Below are 25,998 nucleotides of genomic sequence, written 5' to 3'. Positions count from 1 at the left end.
TCCTGTACCTCTCACAGCAACTGCAAGGCAAGGAAGCTCAATACTCTCCTCTTTAGCCTGGACTTCTTATGACCTCCTCCATTCTGAGGCAAGGCATGAATCAGACAGCAAGTGAGCTTAGGGAGAGAGGAAGAGGCCTTTCCACGTGGGGGCTGCATCAAGTGGAGGGTTGTTGCTTCCGTGCGGGTGGATAATCCGAATGATCTTTGAGAATGTCCTGTGTACAGTATTTCCCTAGTCTGGGAATTCTCTGTGCTCACTGAATGTGGCTCGAATTCTCTGTGCTCACTGAATGCATATTTATATTTTGCAGATGATACCACAGGGATACATTCAGTTTATACTGTGTACCAAGGGCATGAGATCATGTTTCATGTTTCCACCATGTTGCCATATTCCAAAGAGAACAAGCAGCAGGTACATGTGAACATACAAACCATCAAATAGTGATGTGAATGTAGAGTGGGCACCGTTAGGATTCCATAGAATTAGAGGCTATGCCGGTTGACATATGAGCTGAACTGCAGCCGCCAATTTAGGCATGCTTTTGGCGGTCTGTATTGGAACTTTCAACAAATCTTAAGAAGAGCTGTTCTCACTGGTGCTGTCACCTTAGAGAAATAAGGGATCAGAGATAATAATGTGCATGTGTGTTTATGTGTAAACATGTATAGGTATTTGTATGTGTGCGAGTGCGGTTTCATAGACTCTTTTTTGTCTCTCTTTTTTTAAATATCTTTGATTCAAACATTCTTCTATCCAACATGGACTCTTGAGAGACTATTTTGTATAGATGTTACCTTTTCTCTGTGCTTTCTCTCAGTGTGCCTTGTGTCTTGTCAAAATGAGACTATCCAGGACATATCATAAGTGGGTCCTGTGTGATGGTTGACAAGTATTGTTTTCAGGTGACTGCAGGATGTTAACACTGAGTGTCTACATGGGCTGTACCAGGCTGGGAAAAACCTCTATCTGAGACACTCCTGACCCACCCCAGAGCTTGGCCACTGAGATAGGAACAGAGGAGATGGGTTGGAGAGCAAGGGCCTAGGCTGGCAAAACATGGGAGGCCTGAAGTCAAAGATATCTGAAGTTCAGGGCTCTGTCATAGTGGCTGTGGTTTGTTATATTGGGTTATGGGTTTTTTTAACTCTGTGAATGTGCCATGTTTGAGAGTCTTTCTCAGTGATGTTATTTATGCTTACTACAGGTGGAAAGGAAACGCCACATTGGAAACGATATCGTCACCATTGTGTTCCAAGAAGGAAAGGAATCTTCTCCTGCCTTTAAGCCTTCCATGATCCGTTCCCACTTTACACGTATCCTAGGCCTTTGTAAATGCTCCAGTGTGGCAAGCTGTGGTTCAGCCTCATTGGACTTCCATGACGCTTAAACCAAATCTTGTCATGGACTTGTTTTGTAATGCTAGATTTAGACCCACTTTTGGGGAATTTTTCCTAAGCATTGTGTATAGTTCCCCCTTCCTCTCGCCTTCCATTTCAGTGGTAGATGGATTAATTCTCAGGGAATTCTTGACTCCTGAAATATGGTCTCTTTCCTCAGGTAGTCTATAAAATGAGGAAAACTTCCTGCTATTCTTCAGTCGTAAATGATTTAGAAGAATTATAGGTAGTGAATTCTCTGAAAAATCTGCTTTAGGCATAAAAAGTTGCAAGTTAAGATAAAAGGCCAAAATAATTTTCCTTGTTGATTTAAGCCCTGGTAATAGCTGTTGTATTACCATCTCTTGAAATTTGAGAAATGGTAGAATTAATAGTATTTTTATCCGATTCCCCTAATTCCTGTTCAGCTCATATTGCTGGCAAAGTCCAGCAATGGAGCTGAAGCTCCTGCAGTGTCTGAGCTCAGCTCTGCCAGACAGGCATGGGGCATGAGCTTGGCCCACCCAGCAGACACTCAGTTGTGGCCCTGTTGCTCTGGGTCCCAGGCCATGACACCAAAACCCAAAGTTAGTGGCTCTACTAGTTGTACTTAATAAGCAAAAGCTAACAAATCAGCATTTTCAGAATAAATTCTAGTCGAGTTACTCACTTCCCTGGAGGCTCCAAGTAAACATGTTTGGAGACAGGCCCACGGTGACTCATGGCATCTGGAGACTTGGACTTGTTCCTTGTGACATAAAAATAGAGGATGGAAGTAAGTGTTTAAAAGTTAACAGTTTCCAAACTTTCTTCCATGACGGTAAGGAAGCAAATGATATGCACTTGCATTTTGGTTATAATTTTCTTCCCTTTTCATCCCTGCTTTCTGAGTAGTAGCTGCCCCTGTCCCCTGAGATTTAGGGCTAATATTTCCCCTTTCTAGAGGTGGTTCTTCTTGTATAACAGAAAACTTCTCCAACTTCACAGCAGAAGCGACGGTGAGGTGACTGTTCAGGTGATTGAGAGGTAGTCATTATTTTTTAGAATTTCCCTGAGTTGTACGTTTTAGATTTGGGGCTTGGCACATTTGTTCCTGAAAAGGGGCAAGCAGATCATTAAGGCAGATTCATTCCAGGGAGCCTAGAAATGGAGACACTAAGGAATTGATGGCTCCATAACCCTAGCTAAGGAAAGCAGGGGTTGGGAGATGGTGGGTGGAGGTGGAAGGGGAGGAAGAAGAGTGGGAGAAAGGAAGAAGCTGGATGGATTCTTTCCACTATTTTAGACTCCGCAAACCCAGCACAAGCTAAGTAGATTCTGTAGCCACCAGCTACAACAGGCTTGTTTTGTTTTGCCTACCAAACCCAAAAGGAGAGAAAGGGAAGGTATATAGCGGAAACATTTAAATTGCTTTCCCTTTCCAAATGTGTGAGATGAAATGTATTGCTAATTTCCTATTGGGATCTTGTTTGTACTTCCAGGCAAGGGAACTGCTCTTTTTGCTTTGCCGACTGATTAGTTGTTTAATAGCTATATTTCTATTGCTTTTCTGACAACTTTGGAGATTTAACCCTTTTCCCCAAAGGATGCACATGCAAACGTTGAACCTACTCATGGTGCCCTCACATAAGTCTCTGTGGGCTGTCTCTTGGAAAGAAGTATGGGTTCTGTCCCAACCTGAGAGTGATAGATGCCCTTAGCACAGAAGCGCCGGTCGAGAATGACTCTGCACAAGGGATTTTCAGAGCACAAGCTGTCAGTTGTGAGCATCAGTGTTGTGATTAGTTCCCTTAACCATCACCACAGATATTTTTGCCTTAGTGAGGTACGATCAACAAAATGACAGTTACAGGTAGGTAATGACTTTGTCTCGATTGCTTGTTCTGATTCTCATGCTTGTTAATTTAGCATTGTTTTTTATAAGACTCTTGATATACGTGTTTCTTGATTGATTTAATATGAGTGCCCTCACCTTACAAAACTTTCTTCAAGGCCACCGTCTCTTCAGGAAACATTTACTCCATCCGGTGTTGTTCCATGCAGGAGACCTAGGGGTCAGGGTTAGTTTGATATTTTATTGTACTTTACCGTGGGAAGAGGTTTGATATATTTGATCTTCATCCTTTCCTAGTCTACCTTCGTGCCTGCTTATCTTTCTGTTCTCAAATATTAATCTGTTAAAAGGTATTATGTTGTAAAAAGAACCTGAACTTTGAGCCAAATATATTTGGGTTCGAATCCCAGCTCTATCATTTATTTGAGGCTTTGGAAAAAATGTTTTCTCTTCTTGGAGCCTCAGGCTTTCTGTGTAGAGTGAAGGTAATGACACTACCCTGGCAGGTGTAGTGACAGTCAGAGGCAATACTGTATCTTAAAATACCAAATATGCTTCCCAGTATGCAGCAGGCGCTCAATGATGGCCATTGCTGTTCTTCCTGGGTACCTGGCTTGATGGGTTGGACCATGAAGGATTCAGGAAGACTTGGTCTCTGCCCTCAAAGCACCTTGACTAAGCTGGAGGGGAAAGTGAGGAAGTGGCCTTGGCTCTGGCAGACCAGAGGAGGCACTCCTGGTCATGGAACGAATATTCCTGACACATCCCATATGCAGCTGGACAAATGGAAGGACAGAATAGTGGTATATTGGTGCATTTTCATACTGCTGATAAAGACATACCCAAGACTGGGAAGAAAAAGAGGTTTAATTGTACTTACAGTTCCATATGGCTGGGGAGGCCTCCGAATCATGGCAGGAGGCGAAAGGCACTTCTTACCTGGTGGCGGCAAGAGAAAATGAGGAGGAAACAAAAGCAGAAACCCCGGATAAGCCCATCAGATCTCATGAGACTTATTCACGATCATGAGAATAGCACAGGAAAGACCGGCCCCCATGATTCAATTACCTCCCCCCCGGATCACCCCCCCATGACATGTGGGAATTCTGGGAGATACAATTCAAGTGGAGATTTGGGTGGGGACACAGCCAAACCGTATCAAGTGATGATCTTTGAAGAAAAACCAACTAATTCTGTAATATTCTCTACACAGGCTGAAAATATTTTCAGAAGAAAGCGTACCACTCTTTGGCCCTCCCTTGCCAACTCCACCAGTGTTTACAGACCACCAGGAATTCAGGGACTTTTTGCTAGTGAAATGTAAGTTTCTGTTTTGAAATGGTTTTGCAGTTTGTTCTGTCAGAATACATTTCTTCAGATTCTCCCAGGATGCTGTTTAAGGAATGTCATTGTTTAAGCATTCCATGTTCCGTTAATTCTTTGCACAACATCTGTTTAGTATTTTGGTCGTGTTGTGTGTGTTTTCTCCTGTCTTTTCATCCCCACCTTCCATCCTGCCACCTGCCTTGAAGCTTCTCTACGCTCATCCACTAAGGACCCTCGAGCCTCAAATTCACCTTTCTGCCCTGTGTTCTGGTACAGCCATTGCTGAATCTCTGCTTGTATATGTATCTGTATCTGTCAGAGAGTGGGATGTAGGTGGGGGAAAGAGTGGTTGTGGGTATATGCTTAGGGATAGGGAGAGTTATTGGGGAATATGTGTGCACACTTGTGTGAGTGTATATGTGCACCCATGCACATGTGTGGGAGAGAGAGAGACAGAATGAGAATATCATGTGTGTAGACTCAGACTGCCAGGCATCACTTGCTGGTGAGCACATATTTTCACTCTACTGATGATACCCAAATACCTGACTCTGAGGCCCCATCTCCTAAAGCACAAGAGCTCTGCACATCCCTCCTCAGGGCACCCCTGGGAATTATTTCTGGTAGTCCCATGGTGAGACTGTGTCATTGATGATTAGAAACAAGTTACTTGGGTTCATCTGCTACAGTTTGCCAGCCCCACATCCTGGCAGCACTGCTCAGTCTGTGCCCTCTATGAAGATGCTGCTTTCCAGCCTCCTGCCAGGTATGCTGGGTATTGCAGCTGTTTTGCTGGCTGCCTCCTGTCCCCACCCCCAACTCCTCCCCACTACAGTCTTTGCCTAAGTCTATCACTGTTGTCATGTAGCTCTGAGACATCTGGAGTGCCCCTGTCTTCTCTCTGTCCATCCTGGTCACCTGGCCTCAAGGAAGCATTGACTGAGTCCAAAGCCTCACTGAGTCCTCCATGGACAAGTATTCCCCAACCTCCAGTCTCAATCCTACTCCAGTACTGGCCCAAACCAGTCCCTCAGGCCAGGGCAAGGGACAGGCACATGTTGTCTGTCCTCTGTCTTCCTATCTCCCCAGTCACTCCTTCACAGTCCCAAACATGACTTCTGCACAGAAACAGACAGTGCCAAGCATAAGTGTCAGTTCTAGTGACAGAAACATCCAAGCCCTGGCCAGGCTGTTTGATAGCCTCTCTTCCATGGGAAACCCCTCTCTTCCCTTACAGAGACCTCGGCATGATTCCACAGTTTTCTTCTGGAGAACAGAGACATGAAAGACACCTTTACTGAGGCTCCCTCTGCTTTCCAGCTGGGCTCCCTCTCTTTCCAGCTGGACCACCAGCATTGTTACCTCCCATACTCCAACCTATACCAGGGTCCGTGGTGATGTCTCCCTCGACACATTAGAGGCAGCAGACACAGCGAACCATGTGCAACAGATGATGATTCTGTCTGTCCCTTTCCAATGTTTATACTCATTATTTCAAGTGCTAGAACAAGGTCCCCAGCTCAGATGGCTGGAGAGCCAGGCAGGGAGCATGAGCAAGGGAGGCGGGCTGAGCAGAGGACAGTCAGGAGCACTGGAAGCTGTGACACACTTGAGAGCATGTACTCACTCCATCCAGCTGAGTCCTTTCAGAGCATGTGCCATGGCCAGGGTTGCCAGATACTCTGAGTTTTCGAATCAAGCCAGAAAGCTGAAATTGTATGTGAAATTGTGCGAGTCTCATGTGTTTAAGTCCAGAGGATCATGCAGAGAGCAAGAAACAGATCTGAAACAGAGTCAGCAACAGAGTGGGTATGGCTACTGGAAGCTGGAAGGGTGCTGGCAGCATGGGGCTCAGGAAGAGAGCATTCACTGTAGGGGGCCTGTGGCAGGGAAGGAGCCACTAAAGACCTGTAACTACCAATTAGAGATCACTCAGCAGCGCTAGGGACCCAGCTTGTAAGTGGAGCCAGTCAACAGAGGGACTTTCATCAGTGTCATCAAAGACTTGGGGTGAAATGAAACAAAGGGCTAGGTTGATTTGACGTGGACGATTTGAAAGTAGAAATAGAAGAATTGCAGGTTCAAGGTGATGGAGAGGGTGTGTTGATGAGACGGAGTGTGGGGCCAGGAAGGACCAGGAGGGGTTGGTGCACTGAGAAGACAGGTGGCAGCCGAGGATCAGAGGGTCTTGGAATCCCAAAGTGGATTTAGCAGCGAGGTTGAAAACTCCGAGATTATAGGAAATGGCATTTCAACAAAAATCTTGACCTTTTCCCTTATTCAGCCGAAATGAGGCTTTAAAATGGATTGTTCCAAGGTACTAAGCAGAAAAAAAAAAAAACCTCAAACAAAAAAATTCCCAGTCACAGAACTAAAGAAAAGAACAGACATCCGGCGAGGTCACCGGCGCGGGCTATGGCTGCAACTTCCCTCATGTCCGCATTGGCTGCCCGGCTACTGCAGCCCGCGCACAGCTGCTCCCTTCGCCCTCGCCCCTTCCACCTCGCGGCAGTTCGAAATGAAGCTGTTGTCATTTCTGGAAGGAAACTGGCCCAGGAGATCTAGCAGGAAGTACAGCAGGAGGTAGAAGAGTGGGTGGCCTCAGGCAACAAGCGGCCACACCTGAGCGTGATCCTGGTTGGCAAGAATCCTGCAAGATCACACCTGAGCGTGATCCTGGTTGGCAAGAATCCTACGTCCTCAACAAAACCAGGGCAGCTGCAGATGTGGGAATCAACAGTGAGACAATTGTGAAACCAGCTTCAATTTCAGAGGAAGAATTGTTGAATTTAATCAATAAACTGAATAATGATGATAATGTAGATGGCCTCCTTGTTCAGCTGCCTCTTCCAGAGCATATTGATGAGAGAAGGATCTGCAATGCTGTTTCTTCAGACAAGGATGTTGATGGCTTTCATGTAATTAATGTAGGGCGAATGTGTTTGGACCAATATTCCATGTTACCGGCTACCCCATGGGGTGTTTGGGAAATAATTAAGCGAACTGGTATTCCAACCTTAGGGAAGAATGTGGTTGTGGCTGGAAGGTCAAAAAATGTTGGAATGCCCATTGCAATGTTACTGCACACAAATGGGGCACATGAACGTCCTGGAGGTGATGCCACTGTTACAGTATCTCATCGATATACTCCCAAAGAGCAGTTGAAGAAACATACAATTCTTGCAGATATTGTAATATCTGCTGCAGGTATTCCAAATCTGATCACAGCAGATATGATCAAGGAAGGAGCAGCAGTCATTGATATGGGAATAAATAGAGTTCATGATCCTGTAACTGCCACACCCAAGTTGGTTGGAGATGTGGATTTTGAAGGAGTCAGACAAAAAGCCGGGTATATCACTCCAGTTCCTGGAGGTGTTGGCCCCATGACAGTGGCAATGCTAATGAAGAATACCATTATTGCTGCAAAAAAGGTGCTGAGGCTTGAAGAGCGAGAAGTGCTGAAGTCTAAAGAGCTTGGAGTAGCTACTAATTAACTATTGTGTCTTCTATGTCACAAACAGCACTCCAGGCCAGCTGAAGAAGTAAAGCAGGCCAATAGAAATGCAATATTTTAAATTTATTCTACTGAAATGGTTTAAAATGATGCCTTGTATTTATTGAAAGCTTAAATGGGTGGGTGTTTCTGCACATACCTCTGCAGTACCTCACCAGGGAGCATTCCAGTATCATGCAGGGTCCTGTGATCTAGCCAGGAGCAGCCATTAACCTGGTGATTAACGTGGGAGACATTACCATATGGAGAATGGGTGCTTCACTTTGTCAAACTCGGTTACACATTTGCCTTTTCTAGGATTGCGTTTCCCAAGTGCTATTCTAATAACAGTTGAATACTCATTTTAGGTACCAAACCTTTTGAGTTCAACTGACCAAACCAAAGGAAAAGTGTTGCTAGAGAAAATTAGGGAAAAGGTGAAAAAGAAAAAATAGTAGTAATTGAGCAGAAAAAAAATTACTCTAATTTATATGTGTATTGATTGGTAACCAGATTTGTCTAAGTAGAACTGAATTGGCTAGGAAAAAAGAAAAACTGCATGTTAATCGTTTTCCTAAGCTGTCTTTTTGAGGCTTAGTCATTGGGAAAATGTTTAGGATTATTCCTTGCTATTAGTACTCATTTTATGTATGTTACCCTTCAGTAAGTTCTCCCCATTTTAGTTTTCTAGGATTGAAAGGCTTCTTTTATACATTATTCATGTGTGTTGTCATATTTGGCTTTTGCTATATACTTTAACTTCATTGTTAAATTTTTGTATTGTATAGTTTCTTTGGTGTATCTTAAAACCTATTTTTGAAAAACAAACTTAGCTTGATAATCATTTGGGCAGCTTGGGTAAGTATGCAACTTACTTTTCCGCCAAAGAACTGTCAGCAACTGCCTGTTTTTCTGTGATGTATGTACCCTGTTGACTTTTCCATAAATTTTTTAAGAGTTTGAGTTAATATTGAATTTAATTAGACTTTCTGATTAAATGGGTTTTTTTTTCTTTTTTAATTAAAAAAAAAGAACAGACATGCATAGTTTCAACTCTTGTGTGTGTGGCAAGAGATATCTTGTAATTCCCTTTTTAACTTGATTTATTTTAGTAATTAATGGTGAAAAAGCCACTTTGGAAACCCCAACATTTGCCCAGAAGCGTCGGCGTACCCTGGATATGTTGATTAGATCTTTACACCAGGATTTGATGCCAGATTTGCATAAGGTAATTCTGGGTCCATGGTCTTCTTTCCTTCTTATGGGGTCTGAGTTGAGAACACAAGTCTTCAAGTCAGTGATGAGGCCCTGGTGAGAAAAGCATAGGAGGCGCCTTGATCCTTGCTGTCAGGACTGTGCTGTGGCCACCATGGGCTGACAGTCTCTCATTGTTACACAAGAAGGAAGGACATTGGGTTTCCATATACAGGAATATGATTTCCAGAAAGCCAGGACCTGTGGAAATCAAGGTGCAAACCAGGGACAGGGAGGTTGGCTATCAATCAGCAATCTCTGAAACATTGAAGACGGCTTTTCTGGGGGTGGCTGTTCTTGGTAATACTACTCAGCATTGCCAGTCCCGTGAGCTGATGGGTAGGCAAAAGTGGGATTGTAGAAAGAGATAGGGTGCTTTTTTTTGGAGTTTTATTGGCCAGCCCCATATTCAGGCACTGAAACAAGCATTCCCATTTACTGAAGACCCAGACACTTCATAGGCCTGAGGCATAGCCACACTGATGAGACCCAACACCTTCCTATCACTTCAGGTGCACATGTGCTCTTTTTTTTTTTTTTTTTGAGACAGAGCTTCTCTCTTGTTGCCCAGGCTGGAGGGCAGTGGTGCAATCTCGGCTCACCACGACCTCAGCCTCCCAGGTTCAAGCAATTCTCCTACCTCAGCCTCCCAAGTAGCTGGGGTTAGAGGCATGCACCACCACACCGGGCTAATTTTTTGTATTTTTAGTAGAGACAGGGTTTCTCTATGGTGATCAGGCTGGTCTTGAACTCCCGACTTCAGGTGATCCACCCGCCTCAGCCTCCCAAAGTGCTGGGATTACTGGCATGAGTCACTGTGCCCGGCCGACCAGCACCATTTTATAGGTACTTCTTAACTTCTGCCTGGTCAGTGTACCCCAACTACTCACAGGGATTGGGCCAGGCTAACCCCAGGACCCTAAAGAGCAAACCTTAATTGGTAATCTGTCAATTCCCTAAGGTCAGGGAACATACAGAGAGGGTACCAAGATGAGTAATGATGTCCTTCAAGATGAGTAATGATATCCCAGCTGAAGCATCACTGCCTGAGCCAGGCTTCCCTAGCCCCCCAGTTGAAGCCAGGTCCCCTGTTAAATGTTTTCATATACTTGCCACAATTCTTCTTCATGGCAGTGATCACATGTGCTAAACATGTCATTACTTAATCTGTCTTCCCAGTAGACTCTGTGCTCCACAAGAGACTATGTCTATCACATTCCCAAAATCTGGCAGAGGACTAGGTGCTCAGTCAGTACCTGCTGATTGAATGAGCTTACCCCATTCAGTGACTACGGTTTTAAAGAGAACTAACATTACTAAGTATGCACTAGGCACTGTGCAAAGTACCTTACATGCATTACCTCATTTAAACCTCATAACACACCTAGGAGGCAGGTATTAACCACACAAAGACACCGAGATTCAGAAATTAACTAATTTGCTCAACGCGACCCACAGGGCCACAGATTTGCACAGCTCTGCGGGCACCGTTCTCATAGAATTCAGTTGGTTGTGTTCCAGGGGGTGCTGCTGTGTAAGATTGGCATCCCAGAGCTGTGCAATGTGGTGGCCCAGATCACACTATTAGTAAGTTAGTGAGTGATAGAGCTGCAGGTCTGCTGATTTCAAAGCCATGTCCTCAGCCCCCACGCAATGCTGGCTTTCCACCTAGTGACTCTGAATCTAGCATCTACCATGGACCTGGTACACAGCAGGTGCTCCATCAACGCTTATTGAGTGAATGAAACAGAAGGTAGAAATAAGACCATTTGGATAAATAGTTTTGTGCACTGTGAGAAGCCAGAAGATTAGACTTAACAATGTTTGTGGAATTCATAACTTTTTTTTCTTTTTTAGAACATGCTTAATAGACGATCTTTTAGTGATGTCTTACCAGAGTCGCCCAAGTCAGCACGGAAGAAAGAGGAGGCCCGCCAGGCAGAGTTTGTTAGAATAGGGCAGGTGGGTTTTCTTCTGAAACCTTTTCTGCGAGACATGTAGTTTTGAGTTCCATCCTAATCAGATGGCCCACGTGCAAAGACTTTGTTTGCCTGCTGCTGTAGGAGCTCTGTCATTTCTCTTAGGATTGTTGTGGCAACCACAAGTGAGATTTTTGAGAACCGAGTAGGTGCAGTTCTCTGCAGGCGTCACTGAGAGAGCAGCACTCTGCAGAGGTAGGAATGCTGCTGCCTCAAGGCAAGTAGCCACAGGACCCAGCTCTGGCCCCTCTCTTCCACAGAGCACAGACCACTTGCCTGCCTCCTAGGGATTTTCTGAAGAGTGAGGAATCAATTTGGGAAATGCCTCCAGAACCCATGACTGACAGGAGGAAGCACAGAGTAGCAGTGGCACTGATAGAAGACTTGAATTGCAATCCTATGACTTGGAAACAATCCAAGTCACCACCAAGTTAGGTGGTGCCCAGTCATCCTTATTCCAGGCACTGGAGAAAATCACTCTCCTTTTGCCCTGCTCGCATGTGACACTGGTATTTCTCAGTTCTGGGAGGCGACACAGCTGTCTGCCTCGATCGCACATCACAGCGTGGAGAAGGAGGAGTGCCCTCAGCTGCAAATAAAGTTCTGGCCCAAAAGTAGAAAGTTGGGCAAGGCAGGTGGAGAGAGGAAAGCTGTGTAATCAAGGGAAGCTTAGAGGCAAAGATAGCTTTTTCCCGAAACAGGTGCATTATTACAAGGTTCTCAAACATTGGTTCTTGTTTAAAGACACCCAGACTTTATTTCCAGAGATTCTGATTCATCAAGTTTGAGGCAGGACCTGAGAATCTGTATTTTTTCGATGCTCCTGGCTTATAAATCACAGTAATGATATGTTGATTAATTAAAATGACAGAATGCATTTGGATAATTTGGGTTGGGACACTGTCATTAAGGCTTCACTATGTCCAGCTAACTTCAATTCTTGACTAACAAGTCAGTAGAGGAACCTGAAATGTTAGCCTGCAATTACTCCTGTTTTATTAAATTTTTGTCAAATCACAATTGTTTATCCTGCTGTACTTTTGCTGCCTGGTATGCTCTAATAGACATCTCTGTTCTGTAAGGCACTAAAACTGAAATCCATTGTAAGAGGAGATGCTCCATCAAGCTTGGCAGCTTCAGGGATCTGTAAAAAAGAGGTGAGTTCATGATACTTTCAGTTTGAACTTTGAATTCCCATTTTCATTAATGAAAAGATTGAGATTCTTGGAAAAAGGTTTGGGAGCAGACGGAAGAGCATGTGTATTGCAGAATCCTCGGGGAAAGCCCTAGACAAAATTGAGTGGCCATTTAGTGAGAGCCTCTGTGTTGCCATGGTATGTGCATGCCTTCCCCTGCTTCAGTGGAGCAGAGCTGCTGGAGGACCGACCTGGTCAGGCAGGCCAGGCCCCACAGGGCCTCTCAAGCTTTATGTGCATACACATCACCTGGACACCTTGACCAAATGCATGTTCTGATCCAGTAGGTCTGGGTGGGGCTGAGAGTCTATGTTTCTAACAAACTTGCACGTGGTTCCTGTGCTGCTGACCACAGACATGCTTTAAACAGCAAGGCTCTTGGGCAGTGTTGCTCAAGCTTTAGTGTGTATTGAATTCACCCCCAAAGTTTCTGATTGAGCAGGTTTGGGGTGGGACCCGAAAGTTTGCATCTCCAGTGGCTTCCTAGGTGATCTTGATGCCGTTGGTTAGAGGACCACAGCTGAAAAACCAGTGCTTAATCTACAGTTCACTCAGCCAGCCAAAAAATTCTTTGGCTATTTATCTACATCCTGTTCCACTTTCCATGGGGGTTAAAAACTAAGTGATCATCAAGAATAGAACAGAAAAAAATACACAAATTATATTATGAATATGATTTTATATTGTAGAACAGTACCTCCATTCAGAATACATAAAAGTTAAATGGGACAGATTTACAGCACATCACCCATTATAAAAGCAAAATAATTATGAATACATTTACCTTACTGATAAAGATATAGATGATGTGAGCCTACGTGCTTTGAGGTCTGGTTTCAGGAAAATGATGAGCTCAAAATATAATTAACCCTAAAAACCACAACCAACTTCAGACAAGGCTACTGGCAAAGCATCCTTCCCAAAGGCTGCAGCAGTTCCAGGGTCTGCTTGTTCCTGTGCACAGTAGGAATTTACTGTTTCCAAGCACATTATAGATACCAGATTCCAGTAAGATTTAATAACAATAAGTTCTTAGGCTTATATTAAAAACAGAAGTCTGTGGAACCATAACTTGTTCACCAGGTAATACCAGAGAGTGAGTGTCCATTGTCGAGGTCAGTACTTATAACCCACCCGTAGGCCACAGACCACCCTCGGAGAAACTCAGCTCCGTAGGGCCCCATGGGCTGCTGTGCAGGTGGCTTTGCAGAGGCCAGAGTCCCCTGCTGCTCCCAAGAGTGTTCTGTGCCCAAAGAACCCGGCTTTGCCCACCTCTTCAGCACTCATCATTTCATGAGCTGTGGTCATGCTCTTAGAGAGAGCCCAGGAAGAGTCTGCACTTAGACATGAAGGCCTGGAGACCACATTCTCACCCAATGGAATCTACATGAAGGCTCCCCCATGGAAGGGAGTCCAGGGCAATGGCAAACACTGTCTGTCCTCAGACCAGAGCAACTGTGGGGCCAGATCTGAGTTTGCTGCTGACACTGCACACCCCAGTATTCAACAGTTCCTCAGACCTCACATGGTCACTGGCACCTGTGAAAAGCAATAGACACCCTGCATGCACCCACCCATTAAAATGGGGCCAGGTGCAGTGGTTCATGCCTATAATCCCAGCACTTTGGGAGGCTGAGGCAGGAGGACTACTTGAGCCCAGAATTGAAGACCACCCTGGGCAACATGGTGAGACCCTGTCTCCAAAAAAAATTAGCCGGGCATGGTGGCTCACGCCTATGGTCCCAACTACTCAGGAGGCTGAGGCAGGAGGATCACTTGAGCCCAGGAGGTCAAGGCTGCAGTGAGCCATGTTCACACCACTGCACTCCAGCCTGGGTGACAGAGCAAGACCTTATCCAAAAAAAAAAAAGTTAAAATGGCACATATATGCAGCATTTGAGTACAATTTTGGGGTTTCACAGACCTCCTTGAGACCTCTGTGGATCCTGTAGGGCCCTTGGATCTTATGGGGGAAGAACTTCTTTCTGCCTTAGTGTTCCAAACTTGCGTCCCCTGGGCAGAAAACATATTGTTACTAAGAATTGGTGGTTCTGTCTTGGTGTTACCTAATGCTGATGTCTGTGTTTTCTCCCTATTGACATTTATATTAACTTTGCTTTTTTTATGTTCTCTTGGTGTAAGTCACAAATTCAGAATTGCCAGAAATTTTCTTGGGGAAATGCCATTTCAATCAATGACCTGCACTTGTTTAGCCTTTTTTCCATTTACAAAATGTTTTCACGTTCTTTAGGGGATCTTTTTAGAACATTACAAGTCCCATCTTAGCAATTAGAATATTCTTTTTGAGGCCGTACATTTCCTAGAGGGAGAGCATCCTTTCCTTTTCTAAGAGAGCAGTAACACACAGTGTTTACCCCCAGCCCTAATGCTATTTTCAAAGATGATCCTCATTGCCCTTCACTTTACCTTGAGTATGCCAGTGCATGTTTGCCTGGGTACTTAAGAACAAACCTGCCGGGCGCGGTGGCTCAAGCCTGTAATCCCAGCACTTTGGGAGGCCGAGACGGGCGGATCACGAGGTCAGGAGATCAAGACCATCCTGGCTAACACGGTGAAACCCCGTCTCTACTAAAAAATACAAGAAACTAGCCGGGCGAGGTGGCGGGCGCCTATAGTCCCAGCTATTCGGGAGGCTGAGGCAGGAGAATGGCGTGAACCCGGGAGGCGGAGCTTGCAGTGAGCCGAGATTGCGCCACTGCACTCCAGCCTGGATGACAGAGCAAGACTCCGTCTCAGAAAAAAAAAAAAAAAAAAAAGAACACACCTACACGTGCACACACAGGCTCTACTACAGCCCCAGGTGGGACACATCGGGCCCTGATGCCTGATTGAGAGTAAAAGTGAAGATGTAAGACTTCAACTTGGGCCTGAGAATCAGTACAAACTCTTTGAGGCTCATCCAATGCTTTGGAGGGAAGTTAAGAATTCTGTTGAAAATGTCCACAATTCTGGTGTGATTAAGATCACAGTACAGAATGCCTCCTACTCCACACATCCACATGTGGCTCTAAGGCTCCCCCTTTGTGGCTGAGATGGAAATGAACTAAGAAGAGTTCACTCGGTATAGATATGTCATGCGGAAACCTGAGTAGCTCTGTTCACAGCACTTGCATTCTACAAACTGTTATTTTTTCTTTAAGATTTTGTATCTTATGTGGGTCAATAAGCATTTTCACGTGAAAACAATATCAACCTTTTAAAGCATCATTTATGTTTTACTAATCTGCTGAATCAGCAACACAGGAATCTGGCTTTCTTATAGAATAATGTGGGACTTCCTTTAATGATGAAACTAATATGAATTCTCTAAAACAGAGGCACCATTTGGCCCAGCTCCCAGGTGTTAAAGCAAAATGCTTGCTTAGAAACCGTTATAATGCATCAGTTGCCCCTGAGAAACATTATAATATTGGAGACAGGTTATAGTGCCAGAAACCTGTGAATTCACTCTTTTCCTATTGCATACGTATTTGAAAGAAGACTTTTCTTCCTAAGAAAGGTAATTGAGTCCAGACCCCAGGGTTTGGAGTGGCTCTGCTCCCACGGGGGTATCTGTGTTACTGTTTCAGGTGTGGTACTGTACATTTCCGTTTGGTGGGCTGCAGTGTATTTTTTCTGGTGCACTTATCTTCCGATGCTTGTATTGCCTCACAGCCGTGGGAGCCCCAGTGTTTCTGCAGTAATTTCCCTCACGAAGCCGTGTGTGCAGATCCCTGGGGCCAGGCCTTGCTGGTTTCCACTGATGCTGGCGTCTTGCTAGTGGATGGTTAGTGAGTAGCTGCTCCTACAAATGTCTTTTTCATATAACTTGTAGTACTTCTAAGATGAGTGACCACCAACCAACTCCCTTTGGACCATAAATGTGTGGTCTGCAGAGAGTTTAGTGAAGTTTTATTTCCTTATGAAATTAGAAAGCCCTTGTTTTCAGGGCAAGCAGAAGTAATATACTCTGAGCCAAGCATGCTGGAGGGTGGGCCATAGGTTCTCTTCCCAAAATATATCATGGGACTGTGGATATCAAATAACCTGTGAAAAGAATCTCCTTTTCAGCCAATACTTATTATCGCTCCAACATTTTACTTTAAATCAACAAGGACACATTATTTAGAACCACTGTCTCAGGGACATTCTCTCTCTCGAAGTCTTAAAAAAAAAAAAAAAAGATTTCTGATTCAAAAAGTACTGATTTCCAACACAAACAATAAGAATCTTAGATAACCCATTTTTGATGGATATAGAAACAAAAAGATTTTGACAAGGAGACAGATTTCAGCTCAATATAAAATCACACATTCTGACAGCCAGATAGATCAGCCTGCCCGGGGAGTTAGTCTGTTCTCTGTCACCACAGATCAGCCACCATCGCCCAGAGAGGGCGCAACTTCAGAGCAGGTGTAGACTCAAGGACGGTGTGGTCCCTTCCATCAGGAGTCCCCTTTAGATTATCCCAGACCCTGAATGAATGACAGAGGAGCCAAACACAAGTAACAGGTTGTCTCCTGGGCTTCAGAGGGAGCCATAGGCACAGAGACACTGTCTTCAAAGGGCGTTTCCTCGGACTGCCCAGAAACAGCTGCCCAGTCTCTGGTTACCATAGTGACATTTTGTGAGAATCCCAAAGCCGCCACTGTGAGGATGACATAATGGCCTAAAACTGGAGCATCTTCCCATCCCTCAGTACAACCTATACATCCTCCCTCCAGCACTTACTGGGCACATTTACCAAGCACCTGCTGTGTGCTGGGGCCCCATGCCCGGTGCCTTCGGAAGTATGATAGGAAATGTGAGCCATGCTTCATAATGGATCTATTTCTGACCTCATCTGTTATTTTTGATATGTGTTTCAATTGTGGCCCATAGTCATTGTATCTATAATGAACTTAACAAAAGGCAGATAATTTAAAATTCATAAATTTATAATTTAAATTCAGTATATAATTTTTGAAATTACAAAATGATTGGAAACTGTGATCTTAAAGAAAACTCAACCTCTATGAGCCTCGAGTTTCTCTAAATTGGGGATAATTTTTTAAGATGCTGAAAATAGTTTATAATGATGAAAATTGGTGAAACAAAATGGGATGATGATCACAACTACAAGGAGGGGATGGTAGGGGCTAAAGTTATCTGTATTAAGTGTTTACATAGTGGTTGGCACATAGTAGTAACTTATTAAATGGCAGCTATTATCTTTACTATGCCTCTATGAAATTGCTAAGAGGTAATAAAATCCTTCTGGGCGCAGTGGCTCACGCCTGTAATCCCAGCACTTTGGGAGGGTTGAGGCGGGCGGATCATAAGATCAGGTGTTTGAGACCAGCCTGGCCAATATGCTGAAACCCCGTCTCTAACTAAAACAATACAAAAATTAGCCAGATGTGGTGGCGGGTGCCTGTAGTCCCAGCTACTTGGGAGGCTGAAGCAGGAGAAGCACTTGAACTCTGGAGGAGGAGGTCGGAGTGAATCAAGATCGCAGCACTGCACTCCAGCTTGGTGACAGAGCGAGACTCCATCTCCAAAAAAAAAAAAAAAAAAAAGAGTAGGCCAGGCTTGGTGGCTTATGCCTGTAATCCCAGCACTTTGGGAGGCCGAGGCAGACAGATCACCTGAGGTCAGGAGTTTGAGGCCAGCCAACAACATTAGCTGGGTGTGGTGGTGCATGCCTGTAATCCCAGCTACTCGGGAGGCTGAGACAGGAGAATTGCTTGAACCCGGGAGGCGGAGGTTGCAGTGAGCTGAGATTGCACCATTGCACTCCAGCCTGGGCAACAAGAGTGAAACTCCATCTCAAAAAAAATAGTAATAAAATCCTTAGATCTTACCAAAAGTGAAACAACAACAACAACAAAAGGAATTAAAAAAACAGACTTTAGAGGTTTAGTGCAGCCTGTAGTTTTATTGATGAACAAGCTGAGGCCTAAATAAATGATGTGAGTTAACCAAGATCACACAACTGGTTAGTGGCACATCTGGAACTAGTACCCAGATGTGATTGTTAGTCCAGGACTCTTTCCACTAAACCAACTACATTATATTAAACTCTACCAATGTCTCCAACACAGATTTCCAAAAATATAGTCCTGGGCAAATAATTATGAAAAATTTTGCGATTTAAAGAATGTTCACTCCTTCCCTTTTGCCCTTTTGGGAAAGAGAAAGCGTGCTTCATAATGACTATTCGTAAGCTTGCCTAAAACCGAAATACTCTGTTTGAGTTGCCTCTATTTTTTAAATGCAAAATCCAAACCAAAATACCAAGTTCCTTTCTGAAATTTTTATCTTAAGGATCCAAAATTTAATAGAAATGTCAGATGTAAGGAGTATTGTGATTTGCCAGGAAATTCTTTCTTCCAAATTTGAAGGAAGTCATCTTCGACAGGATGGTGGGTGTAGCTGTTTATACCCACCACTGGCTTAGATTTATGATTTGAATTAGTTTTTTCATGTCCTTATTGTACGATGATGCTTCTGTTTGTTTTTGCTTAAAAAAAAAAAAAAAGGAAGAAGAATCTTCAGGGCCTTCTTTGTATTTCTTGTTGTGCTTTTAAGCCGCAATTCTCTTATTTCTTTGTTTACCTTTTTCTTGTCTACATTTAATCATATTATGAACTGTTGCCATGAGTGAGTCCATCCATTTTGTTTCAGACTGAGTTCCACTCTATCCCATTAGCCTTTGCTTAATTTCATTAGATGTATCCCTTGAGAGTCTACTCCTTTCAAGGTCATTATTAAAAATCAAGATCTTTTGTATCCTAAGTTAGCAAAACCTACTTTGAAAGGAAACGAAATACTGATTAAATATGCTCTCACCATGTGTTTTGGTTTTGCAGTAACAGAAAAGCTGGTTCTAAAAGATTGTTCTTCATAAAGAGATTATAGGAAGGAAAGCATTGTCATCAGTCAGTCATTAAATCCACCTGTCACTCTGTCAGATCCTTGCCTCCACTTCCTTCTTGTGTTGTACACAAACTTGTTCAGCCATCTGAGAAAGACTGGATGGAGAATAAGTGCTAATTCACTCTGTACATAGCTCGGCAGCTGTACAATGTATACCTCTGTTCCTATGTAAAATGAAGGGCCTCTGTCATTTATTAATTCCTTGGAGTGCTGTTGCTGCTGTGGCCGCATCTCTATCCACTGGGATATGGGGCTGCTCCAACATCCCAGTTTATGTTCCAACACTGGTGAAAAGCATGGCTTTGTCCTTGCACAGGCTTGGGCTCCACATGCTGGAGGTGTGACCTCAGACAAGTCATTAACACCAAGCTTCAGGCTCCTCCTTTGTTCAATGGGAATATTATAAGTTCCTACCTAATAGGGTCATCGGGACATTTAAGTTAAACATATGAAACCCTAAGCGTTAGGGTCTGGCATAGAGAAAGCCCTTAGTGTATGTTACCTGTCCTTGCTGTGACTGCTCTTCTCCCACAAATGGAATAATTGTAGTTATTTAGCCAACTATGATGATGGGTATTAGGGTGATCATCCCACATTTTGAAAAATTAAGTCTGCCCCAACGGAAGTACAAAGACCCTGAGAATTCCATTTTGTGGAAGCCCAAGGTAGAGGAGGCAGAAAAGTGGTTGATGAGCTATTGTAAAATTTGCATTCACCCCAATGTTTAAGAGGAACAAGAGACAAGCCCTAGATGTAATACTAAGCTTAGCTTAGTCTGTGCTCTGACAAATCTGAGCCCTCACAGGCCTACAGGAGTGGGAGCTCCTCTCCCTACTCGGGGGACAGTTATTAATCCTGATGGTGAAAGCTCTGCTCCCCCCTGGATACCATCCGGGAAGGGATGAACTCCCAATCACACTTAGATTTCTGGAAAAGAAAGGATCCTCAGAGCCCCTTGCTCCTAAATTTTAATTAAACAAACCCAACCCTGCAGCAAAGCATTTGCAGAATAAATGCAGGTGAAGAATGGGCCAGCCACTTCTCCTGCCCCAAATGTCTCCACCATCCCGGACACCTCTGCCTTGCCCTGATTCTGCCATCCATCTCAGAACAGACCCTTCTGCTTTCGGAACTGAATGGAACAGCCTTAGTAATTCTTTTAGCCCCCTGTGTCCTCGGGGCACCCAGGAGCAAAGTAATTGTTAGCAACTTAGATTCCCAGTAAGTAACCTCAACAACAAATCCTGTGTGGAAGTGCAGTGTCTTGAACCATCCATTTACCGGAGATTTCCCTGAGCATTCCCACTTCAATTCGTTTTTCCTGCTATTTTGGCAATTTAGTTGATACTTCTCTTTATTTATGTTTTTGTCTAAAAAGGAGATTTCCTATTCCTTTGGGAAAAAAATACTGAAAATGTATAGGCAAACTACTATTGCCACAAACACAGGACATGTTAGGGTAGAGTGTGTTTGTATTTATCTTAAATCCAAAAGGAAATTTTAATTTTGCTTTTTTGAGATGTATGCAATATGACCTAAGATATAATGTAATTTCAAATATTACATAAAAATAAGAAAATACTTGAGAGAAATGGCTGCTCTTTTTTTTTTTTAACTTGGTGTTCAGGCCTTTGGTACAACCCTAGTAAAAAATGGTATTGAGAGATGTTGCTTTTTCTTTGATGAACACAAATAGTGTTCTCATGCTTCTGCCGCTATGCCCCCTATACAGAGTTCGGAATATAGAATTGCCTATGGGAAGAAAGCACCAGTACTTGTTCCTGAGCTAGGAGGAGAATAGTGCTTGAACATATTGTGTAGAGCTTATGAAAGCCCTAGAAGCTGACTTCCTTCCTTGCCTAGAGAGAACTTGGGTTCAAAACTACCCACAGGCACGTTCAGTGGGTTCTGGAAAGCATGGGCTGGGTTGCAGTGATGGGTAACCAGGTTTCCTTTTCCAGATGACCTTCCATCAGTGTCCGTGTTTGACAGAACTCTGCCAGTGAAGCAAATGCATGTGCTCGAGACCCTGGACCTTCTGGTTCTCAGAGCAGACAAAGGTGGTATCCCCTGCTGGGTGGCATGCTGTGGAGGAAGGAAAGCACTTGTCTTCTGTGGCCCACACCACAGGTCGCTGGGGTCTGACTGCATAGGCTCTGCCAGCTGTTTCCTTTCCTGATGCTCAGTGCTTGGGATCCCTCAGTGGCCCCTTTGTTCTCTGGGGAGGGAAGCCGTGGCAGGGGGCGGTGGGGAGGAAAGGGATGCATACGTAATTGCTTTATCGGTTAAAAGTGGTGTCGGGTGCCTCCCAAATTCCAGAACATCTCCAGTCCTAGTTTTCCTACACAGTCAGCCCTTGGAGGCCCTTCAGGTCACCTTACTTTTCCCTTTAATCTCCTCCTCTGCTCTTTTTATGTCACTAGGAAAAGATGCTCGCCTCTTTGTCTTCAGGCTAAGCGCTCTGCAAAAGGGCCTTGAGGGGAAGCAGACTGGGAAGAGCAGGTCTGACTGCAGAGAAAACAAGTTGGAGAAAACAAAAGGTGACTTGATAGATTGGTAGATTCCATTCAATTCATTTTTTTCCCCTCATGCTGCCCAGATTTTGCTGAAAATAAAAATGAGTAGGAATTTGATCTTATTAGTTTGTTTTTTGTTTGGAAACATCACAAAAATAGCATCACTGTTTCCGTAAGAAGCTTGAAAGCTAGACAAACACGTTGAGGACTAGAAGAAACGCTAGGCCTTGCATAACAGGTTCTAGAGATGCGTTAAACTCTGTTAGCAAATCTGTTACTGAAGAAATGTTTAGACTTTGGTTCCTGGAGCTCTCATTACTTTAATTGATGCCATGTAGTAGGTATGAAGTTAAGTTCACAAACTCTAGAATATAGGAAATAGGACTTCCTTTCCTTTCCTTTTTCCTTTCCTTTCCTTTCCTTTCCTTTCGGCAGAGTCTCACTCTTGTTGCCCAGGCTGGAGTGCAATGGCACGATCTCAGTTCACTGCAACCTCTGCCTCCTGGGTTCAAGCGATTCTCCTGCCTCGGCGTCCTAAGTAGCTGGGATTACAGGCGCCCACCACCACGCCCGGCTAATTTTTGTATTTTTAGTAGAGACGGGTTTCCACCAAGTTGGCCAGTCTGGTCTCGAACTTCTGACCTCAGGTTATTCGCCCACCTCGGCCTCTCTAAGTGCTGGGATTATAGGTGTGAACCATTGCACCCGGCTGGGAATAGGATTTTCTTAATTTTCCTGTAACTCAAACTAATTTTAATATCTAGTCTCCGTTTTGCCTAGTATCAGAAATATTCTTAGTCCATTCACTGAGTTATGCTTAATTTCCAGGATTCCTAGGTATTGCCAAATTATCAAGGCCTGGGGGCTTCCACACCTGCATGTCACGTGTAGGGCATCATTTCTTTCTTCTGCCCAGGCTGCCACCTGTATGCTATTAACACTCACCACAGCAGAGAGCTGAGGATTGTGGTCGCAATTCGGAATAAACTACTTCTGATCACAAGAAAACACAACAAGCCAAGCGGGGTCAGCAGCACCTCGTTGTTATCTCCCCTGTCTGAGTCACCTGTGGAAGAATTCCAGTACATCAGGGTAGGTTTGCTCTTTAAATCATCTATCGCCCAGCCAAGGTGCCGTGAGGCAGACTCTGTCCTTCCACCCAGGGTTTGTTACCCACTAAGGTTGTTCCACTGTTTAGTAGCCAACTAGGGAAACCCTCACCCTGGTGCTCTTGTTTCCCCCAGAAGACTGAAGCTAAAGCTCATTGATTCCAGTGAATATCTATGGGTACTATTCTAGGTACGAAGGACACAGCGATGACCAAAATAAAGTCTTCTGATGGGGTTTACTTTCCAGTTGACAGTTAACAGAAATAAGCAAGTAAAGCTATGATGGCTGGCAGAAAGAAGTACTAAAATTAAATATAGAGGAGGGCCAGGGAACAAAGGATAATGGAGCAGGGAGTTGGGAGAGTCTGTTTCAGAAAGAATGTCCCAGGAAGCCCTCTCTGAATAGGTTACCTCTGAGCAGAGATCCAAAAGAAGTATAGGAGTGAGTGATGAGGATATCTAGGGAAAGGATATTCCAGGCAGAGGGAGCAGCCAGGCAAGGGCCCTGAGGTCCTATTGAAGGCACAGTCAAGAGCAGAGGGAACAAGGCAGGCAGATCAGAGAGAACGGCGAAATATGCTCTTGAGCCCTCAGGCCATTGCAAAGACTTTGGCCTTGACTCTGAGTGAGATGGGAAATCATTGGAAGATTTGAAGCAGAGAAGTGGCATGTTTTGAAAATATTGTGCTGGCTTCTGGGTAGAGGGGAGCTTAGGAGGCCAAGGGTGGAAATAAGAAGGCCTGCAACAAGACCAGTGCAGGATCCTGGCAAGAAAGATTGGTGGCTTTGGTAGCAGGAGAGATGGGAAGAAGCAGTGGGCAATGCTTTCCTGCTTGCCTCAGTCAGCAGGATTTGCTGGGAGATTGAAGGGGAGCTTGTGAGAGAAACCTCCTCCAGGCTCAAGTTCCCTCCCTGACGTCACCATCTCTTATCTTTTAAAGACTAGGGTACATTAAGGTATGGAACATATCTAACACTGGCCACTGAGATGGAGTATTTCTACTGGTGAGCTGAGAAGTTATTTTTTGCCTAGAGTTAAAGCCTTTTGAATTATGCCTATGAATTTCTGCTAATGCTCAACTTCAGGGGACAGAGCAGCATGACAGTTAAGTTAAAACACGTTAAAATCTTGCTCTACTTAGGTGTTAGCTTTCTTCATATAGTGATTAGCTATTTTAATGCAGATTTACTTGCAGCATATACATTTATGTAATATGAGCACTGAAATGACATTTCCTGAGTTTATATCTTAGCTCTACCTTGTGTAAACTTTGTGATTGACTTTTAAGGCTCAGCTTCCTCATCTGTAAGACAGAATAGTAGCTGTACCTACCTTATAAGTAGGATTCAATGAGAACAGTGCCTAGCACATGTTAAGTACACAAATAGATTAGTTAGCAATTATTAATACTATTACTGAATCCCAGGACAGGACCAGACGATGTAAGGGATAAAGCAGACCATACTGTAGATTCCATTTTGTTAAATTGTTTCCTGGCCTCGACCCTTTCCAATAGACAGAGGCCTGAGTCTTGAGGACAGGTTATGGGAAGGAGATGTCTGATGTGACCCCTTGCACTTTGCTCTCTTGTCCCTTCTTCCCTGTAGCACAAGGCTCTGCAGGAGCCTGGAGAAGGTGCCGTCTCTGAAAGGAGGGAATGGGCAGTGGGGCTTGGCATGGAGCTGACTCCTCTGTTCTCACCTGTCTCTTGTATCCTCACCAACCACACAGGAGATCTGTCTGTCCGACTCTCCCGTGGTGATGACCTTAGTGGATGGGCCAGCTGAAGAGAGTGACAATCTCATCTGTGTGGCTTATCGACACCAGTTTGATGTGGTGAACGAGAGCACAGGAGAAGCCTTCAGGCTGCACCATGTGGAGGCCAACAGGGTAAGCCAGCGGTTGTGGGGATAAGTGGTAATCAGAAAAGACTAATCATCGTTGTGTCTTCTAACCCTGAGATGCCATGATTTGGATTTCTTTAAAGTTATGTACTATTCATTATGTGATTCACTATTTAGACTGAGCTATGTGAAGTCGCCATTTTTATAGGTCAGAATGGTTCTATCTATTATCGTGTGACTGTCCCATTTGCCCTGTTTAGTTTTCAGATCTTTCCTTGCCACTCCATCCTTCCGAATAAAAGAGACATGAAGAGGCCAGGCGCAGTGGCTCACGCCTGTAATCCCAGCACTTTGGGAGGCCAAGGCAGGAGGATTGCCTGAGCCCAGGAGTTTGAGACAGGTCTGGGCAACATGGCAAGACCTTGTCTGTATTTAAAATTAAAAAAAAAAAAAAAAAAGACATGAAGAGTCAAAATTTTGACTAAATATAATAACTAAATAAGTGAGAGCATTTGTTAGATGATTTGTCCTGGGAGGGCCCTTGGAGAATAAGCTTGACCTCTGAGGGGCTACAGACTCTCATTTTGGGGACTGGGTGGCCAGAGTGGGTACAGCACCCTCCCTACCCTCTTAAAAGCCCAGTAGGAAAAGAAGAAGGGGTGGAAACCCATTAGGAGAGAGTGAGCGGGCAGATCTGCCCTGAGAGTCTACACCCCTGGCCTGATGCACAGAGAACAAGGATGTCCTAGTGTGGCACAAAATCTAGGGCCACCCAAAGCTGCACTTATATTCTAGAGGTGACTGTGTGGGGTTTAAACCTTGGCGCCCACTGGACAGTGGTGAGCACTCACCACCCTGAGGCCTGGCAGCCTGCCCCTGGAGATTGTTCAACACTGACACTGACATTAGCAGATCACAGAGCTCTTCAGCCCATGTATCTCTATGAGGCAGGACAAGGCCCACTATCAGTGAGCCATTGAGGTTTGCATCATGCAGTGCAAGCCAGTATTCTGGCCTAGGTACTGAGGCCTAGGTACAGAATGGGGATATCAGCTCCAGGGAGACTGTAGTTCCTAGTGAGGGCTTCTGGACCCACAGGCTACCTCCAGTCCTGTTCAGCTAAATCAAAGAGACTGCAGAATT

The 25,998-nt window shown here is 44.4% G+C and overlaps 1 protein-coding gene and 1 pseudogene across 4 annotated transcripts in view; both read left to right on the top strand.

Annotated features, from left to right (window-relative positions):
• GARNL3 (GTPase activating Rap/RanGAP domain like 3) overlaps positions 1-25,998 on the top strand; it is a 136,680-nt gene that overhangs the window by 72,542 nt on the left and 38,140 nt on the right. For all 3 annotated transcript variants that reach the window (XR_002732587.1, XM_023217113.2, XM_023217114.1), the window contains 12 exons: positions 314-417; positions 1,211-1,319; positions 3,189-3,234; positions 4,430-4,536; positions 9,151-9,266; positions 11,150-11,254; positions 12,354-12,428; positions 16,143-16,254; positions 21,347-21,445; positions 21,809-21,925; positions 22,818-22,993; positions 24,743-24,901. Coding sequence is in view for 2 of the 3 variants with exons in the window: in XM_023217113.2 (XP_023072881.1) it covers positions 314-417; positions 1,211-1,319; positions 3,189-3,234; positions 4,430-4,536; positions 9,151-9,266; positions 11,150-11,254; positions 12,354-12,428; positions 16,143-16,254; positions 21,347-21,445; positions 21,809-21,925; positions 22,818-22,993; positions 24,743-24,901 (1,325 nt within the window). In the remaining variant the exon portion in view is untranslated. The remainder of the gene's footprint in view (positions 1-313; positions 418-1,210; positions 1,320-3,188; positions 3,235-4,429; positions 4,537-9,150; positions 9,267-11,149; positions 11,255-12,353; positions 12,429-16,142; positions 16,255-21,346; positions 21,446-21,808; positions 21,926-22,817; positions 22,994-24,742; positions 24,902-25,998) is intronic.
• LOC111545917 lies at positions 6,950-8,866 on the top strand (annotated as a pseudogene). Its single transcript, XR_002732588.3, has one exon. The product of XR_002732588.3 is annotated as a bifunctional methylenetetrahydrofolate dehydrogenase/cyclohydrolase, mitochondrial pseudogene (transcript).

Source organism: Piliocolobus tephrosceles, chromosome 14 (assembly GCF_002776525.5).
Source record: "Piliocolobus tephrosceles isolate RC106 chromosome 14, ASM277652v3, whole genome shotgun sequence".
Lineage (NCBI taxonomy): Eukaryota > Metazoa > Chordata > Mammalia > Primates > Cercopithecidae > Piliocolobus > Piliocolobus tephrosceles.
Note: the sequence above shows the minus strand (reverse complement) of the source record. Positions and strands in the feature narration are given on the sequence as shown.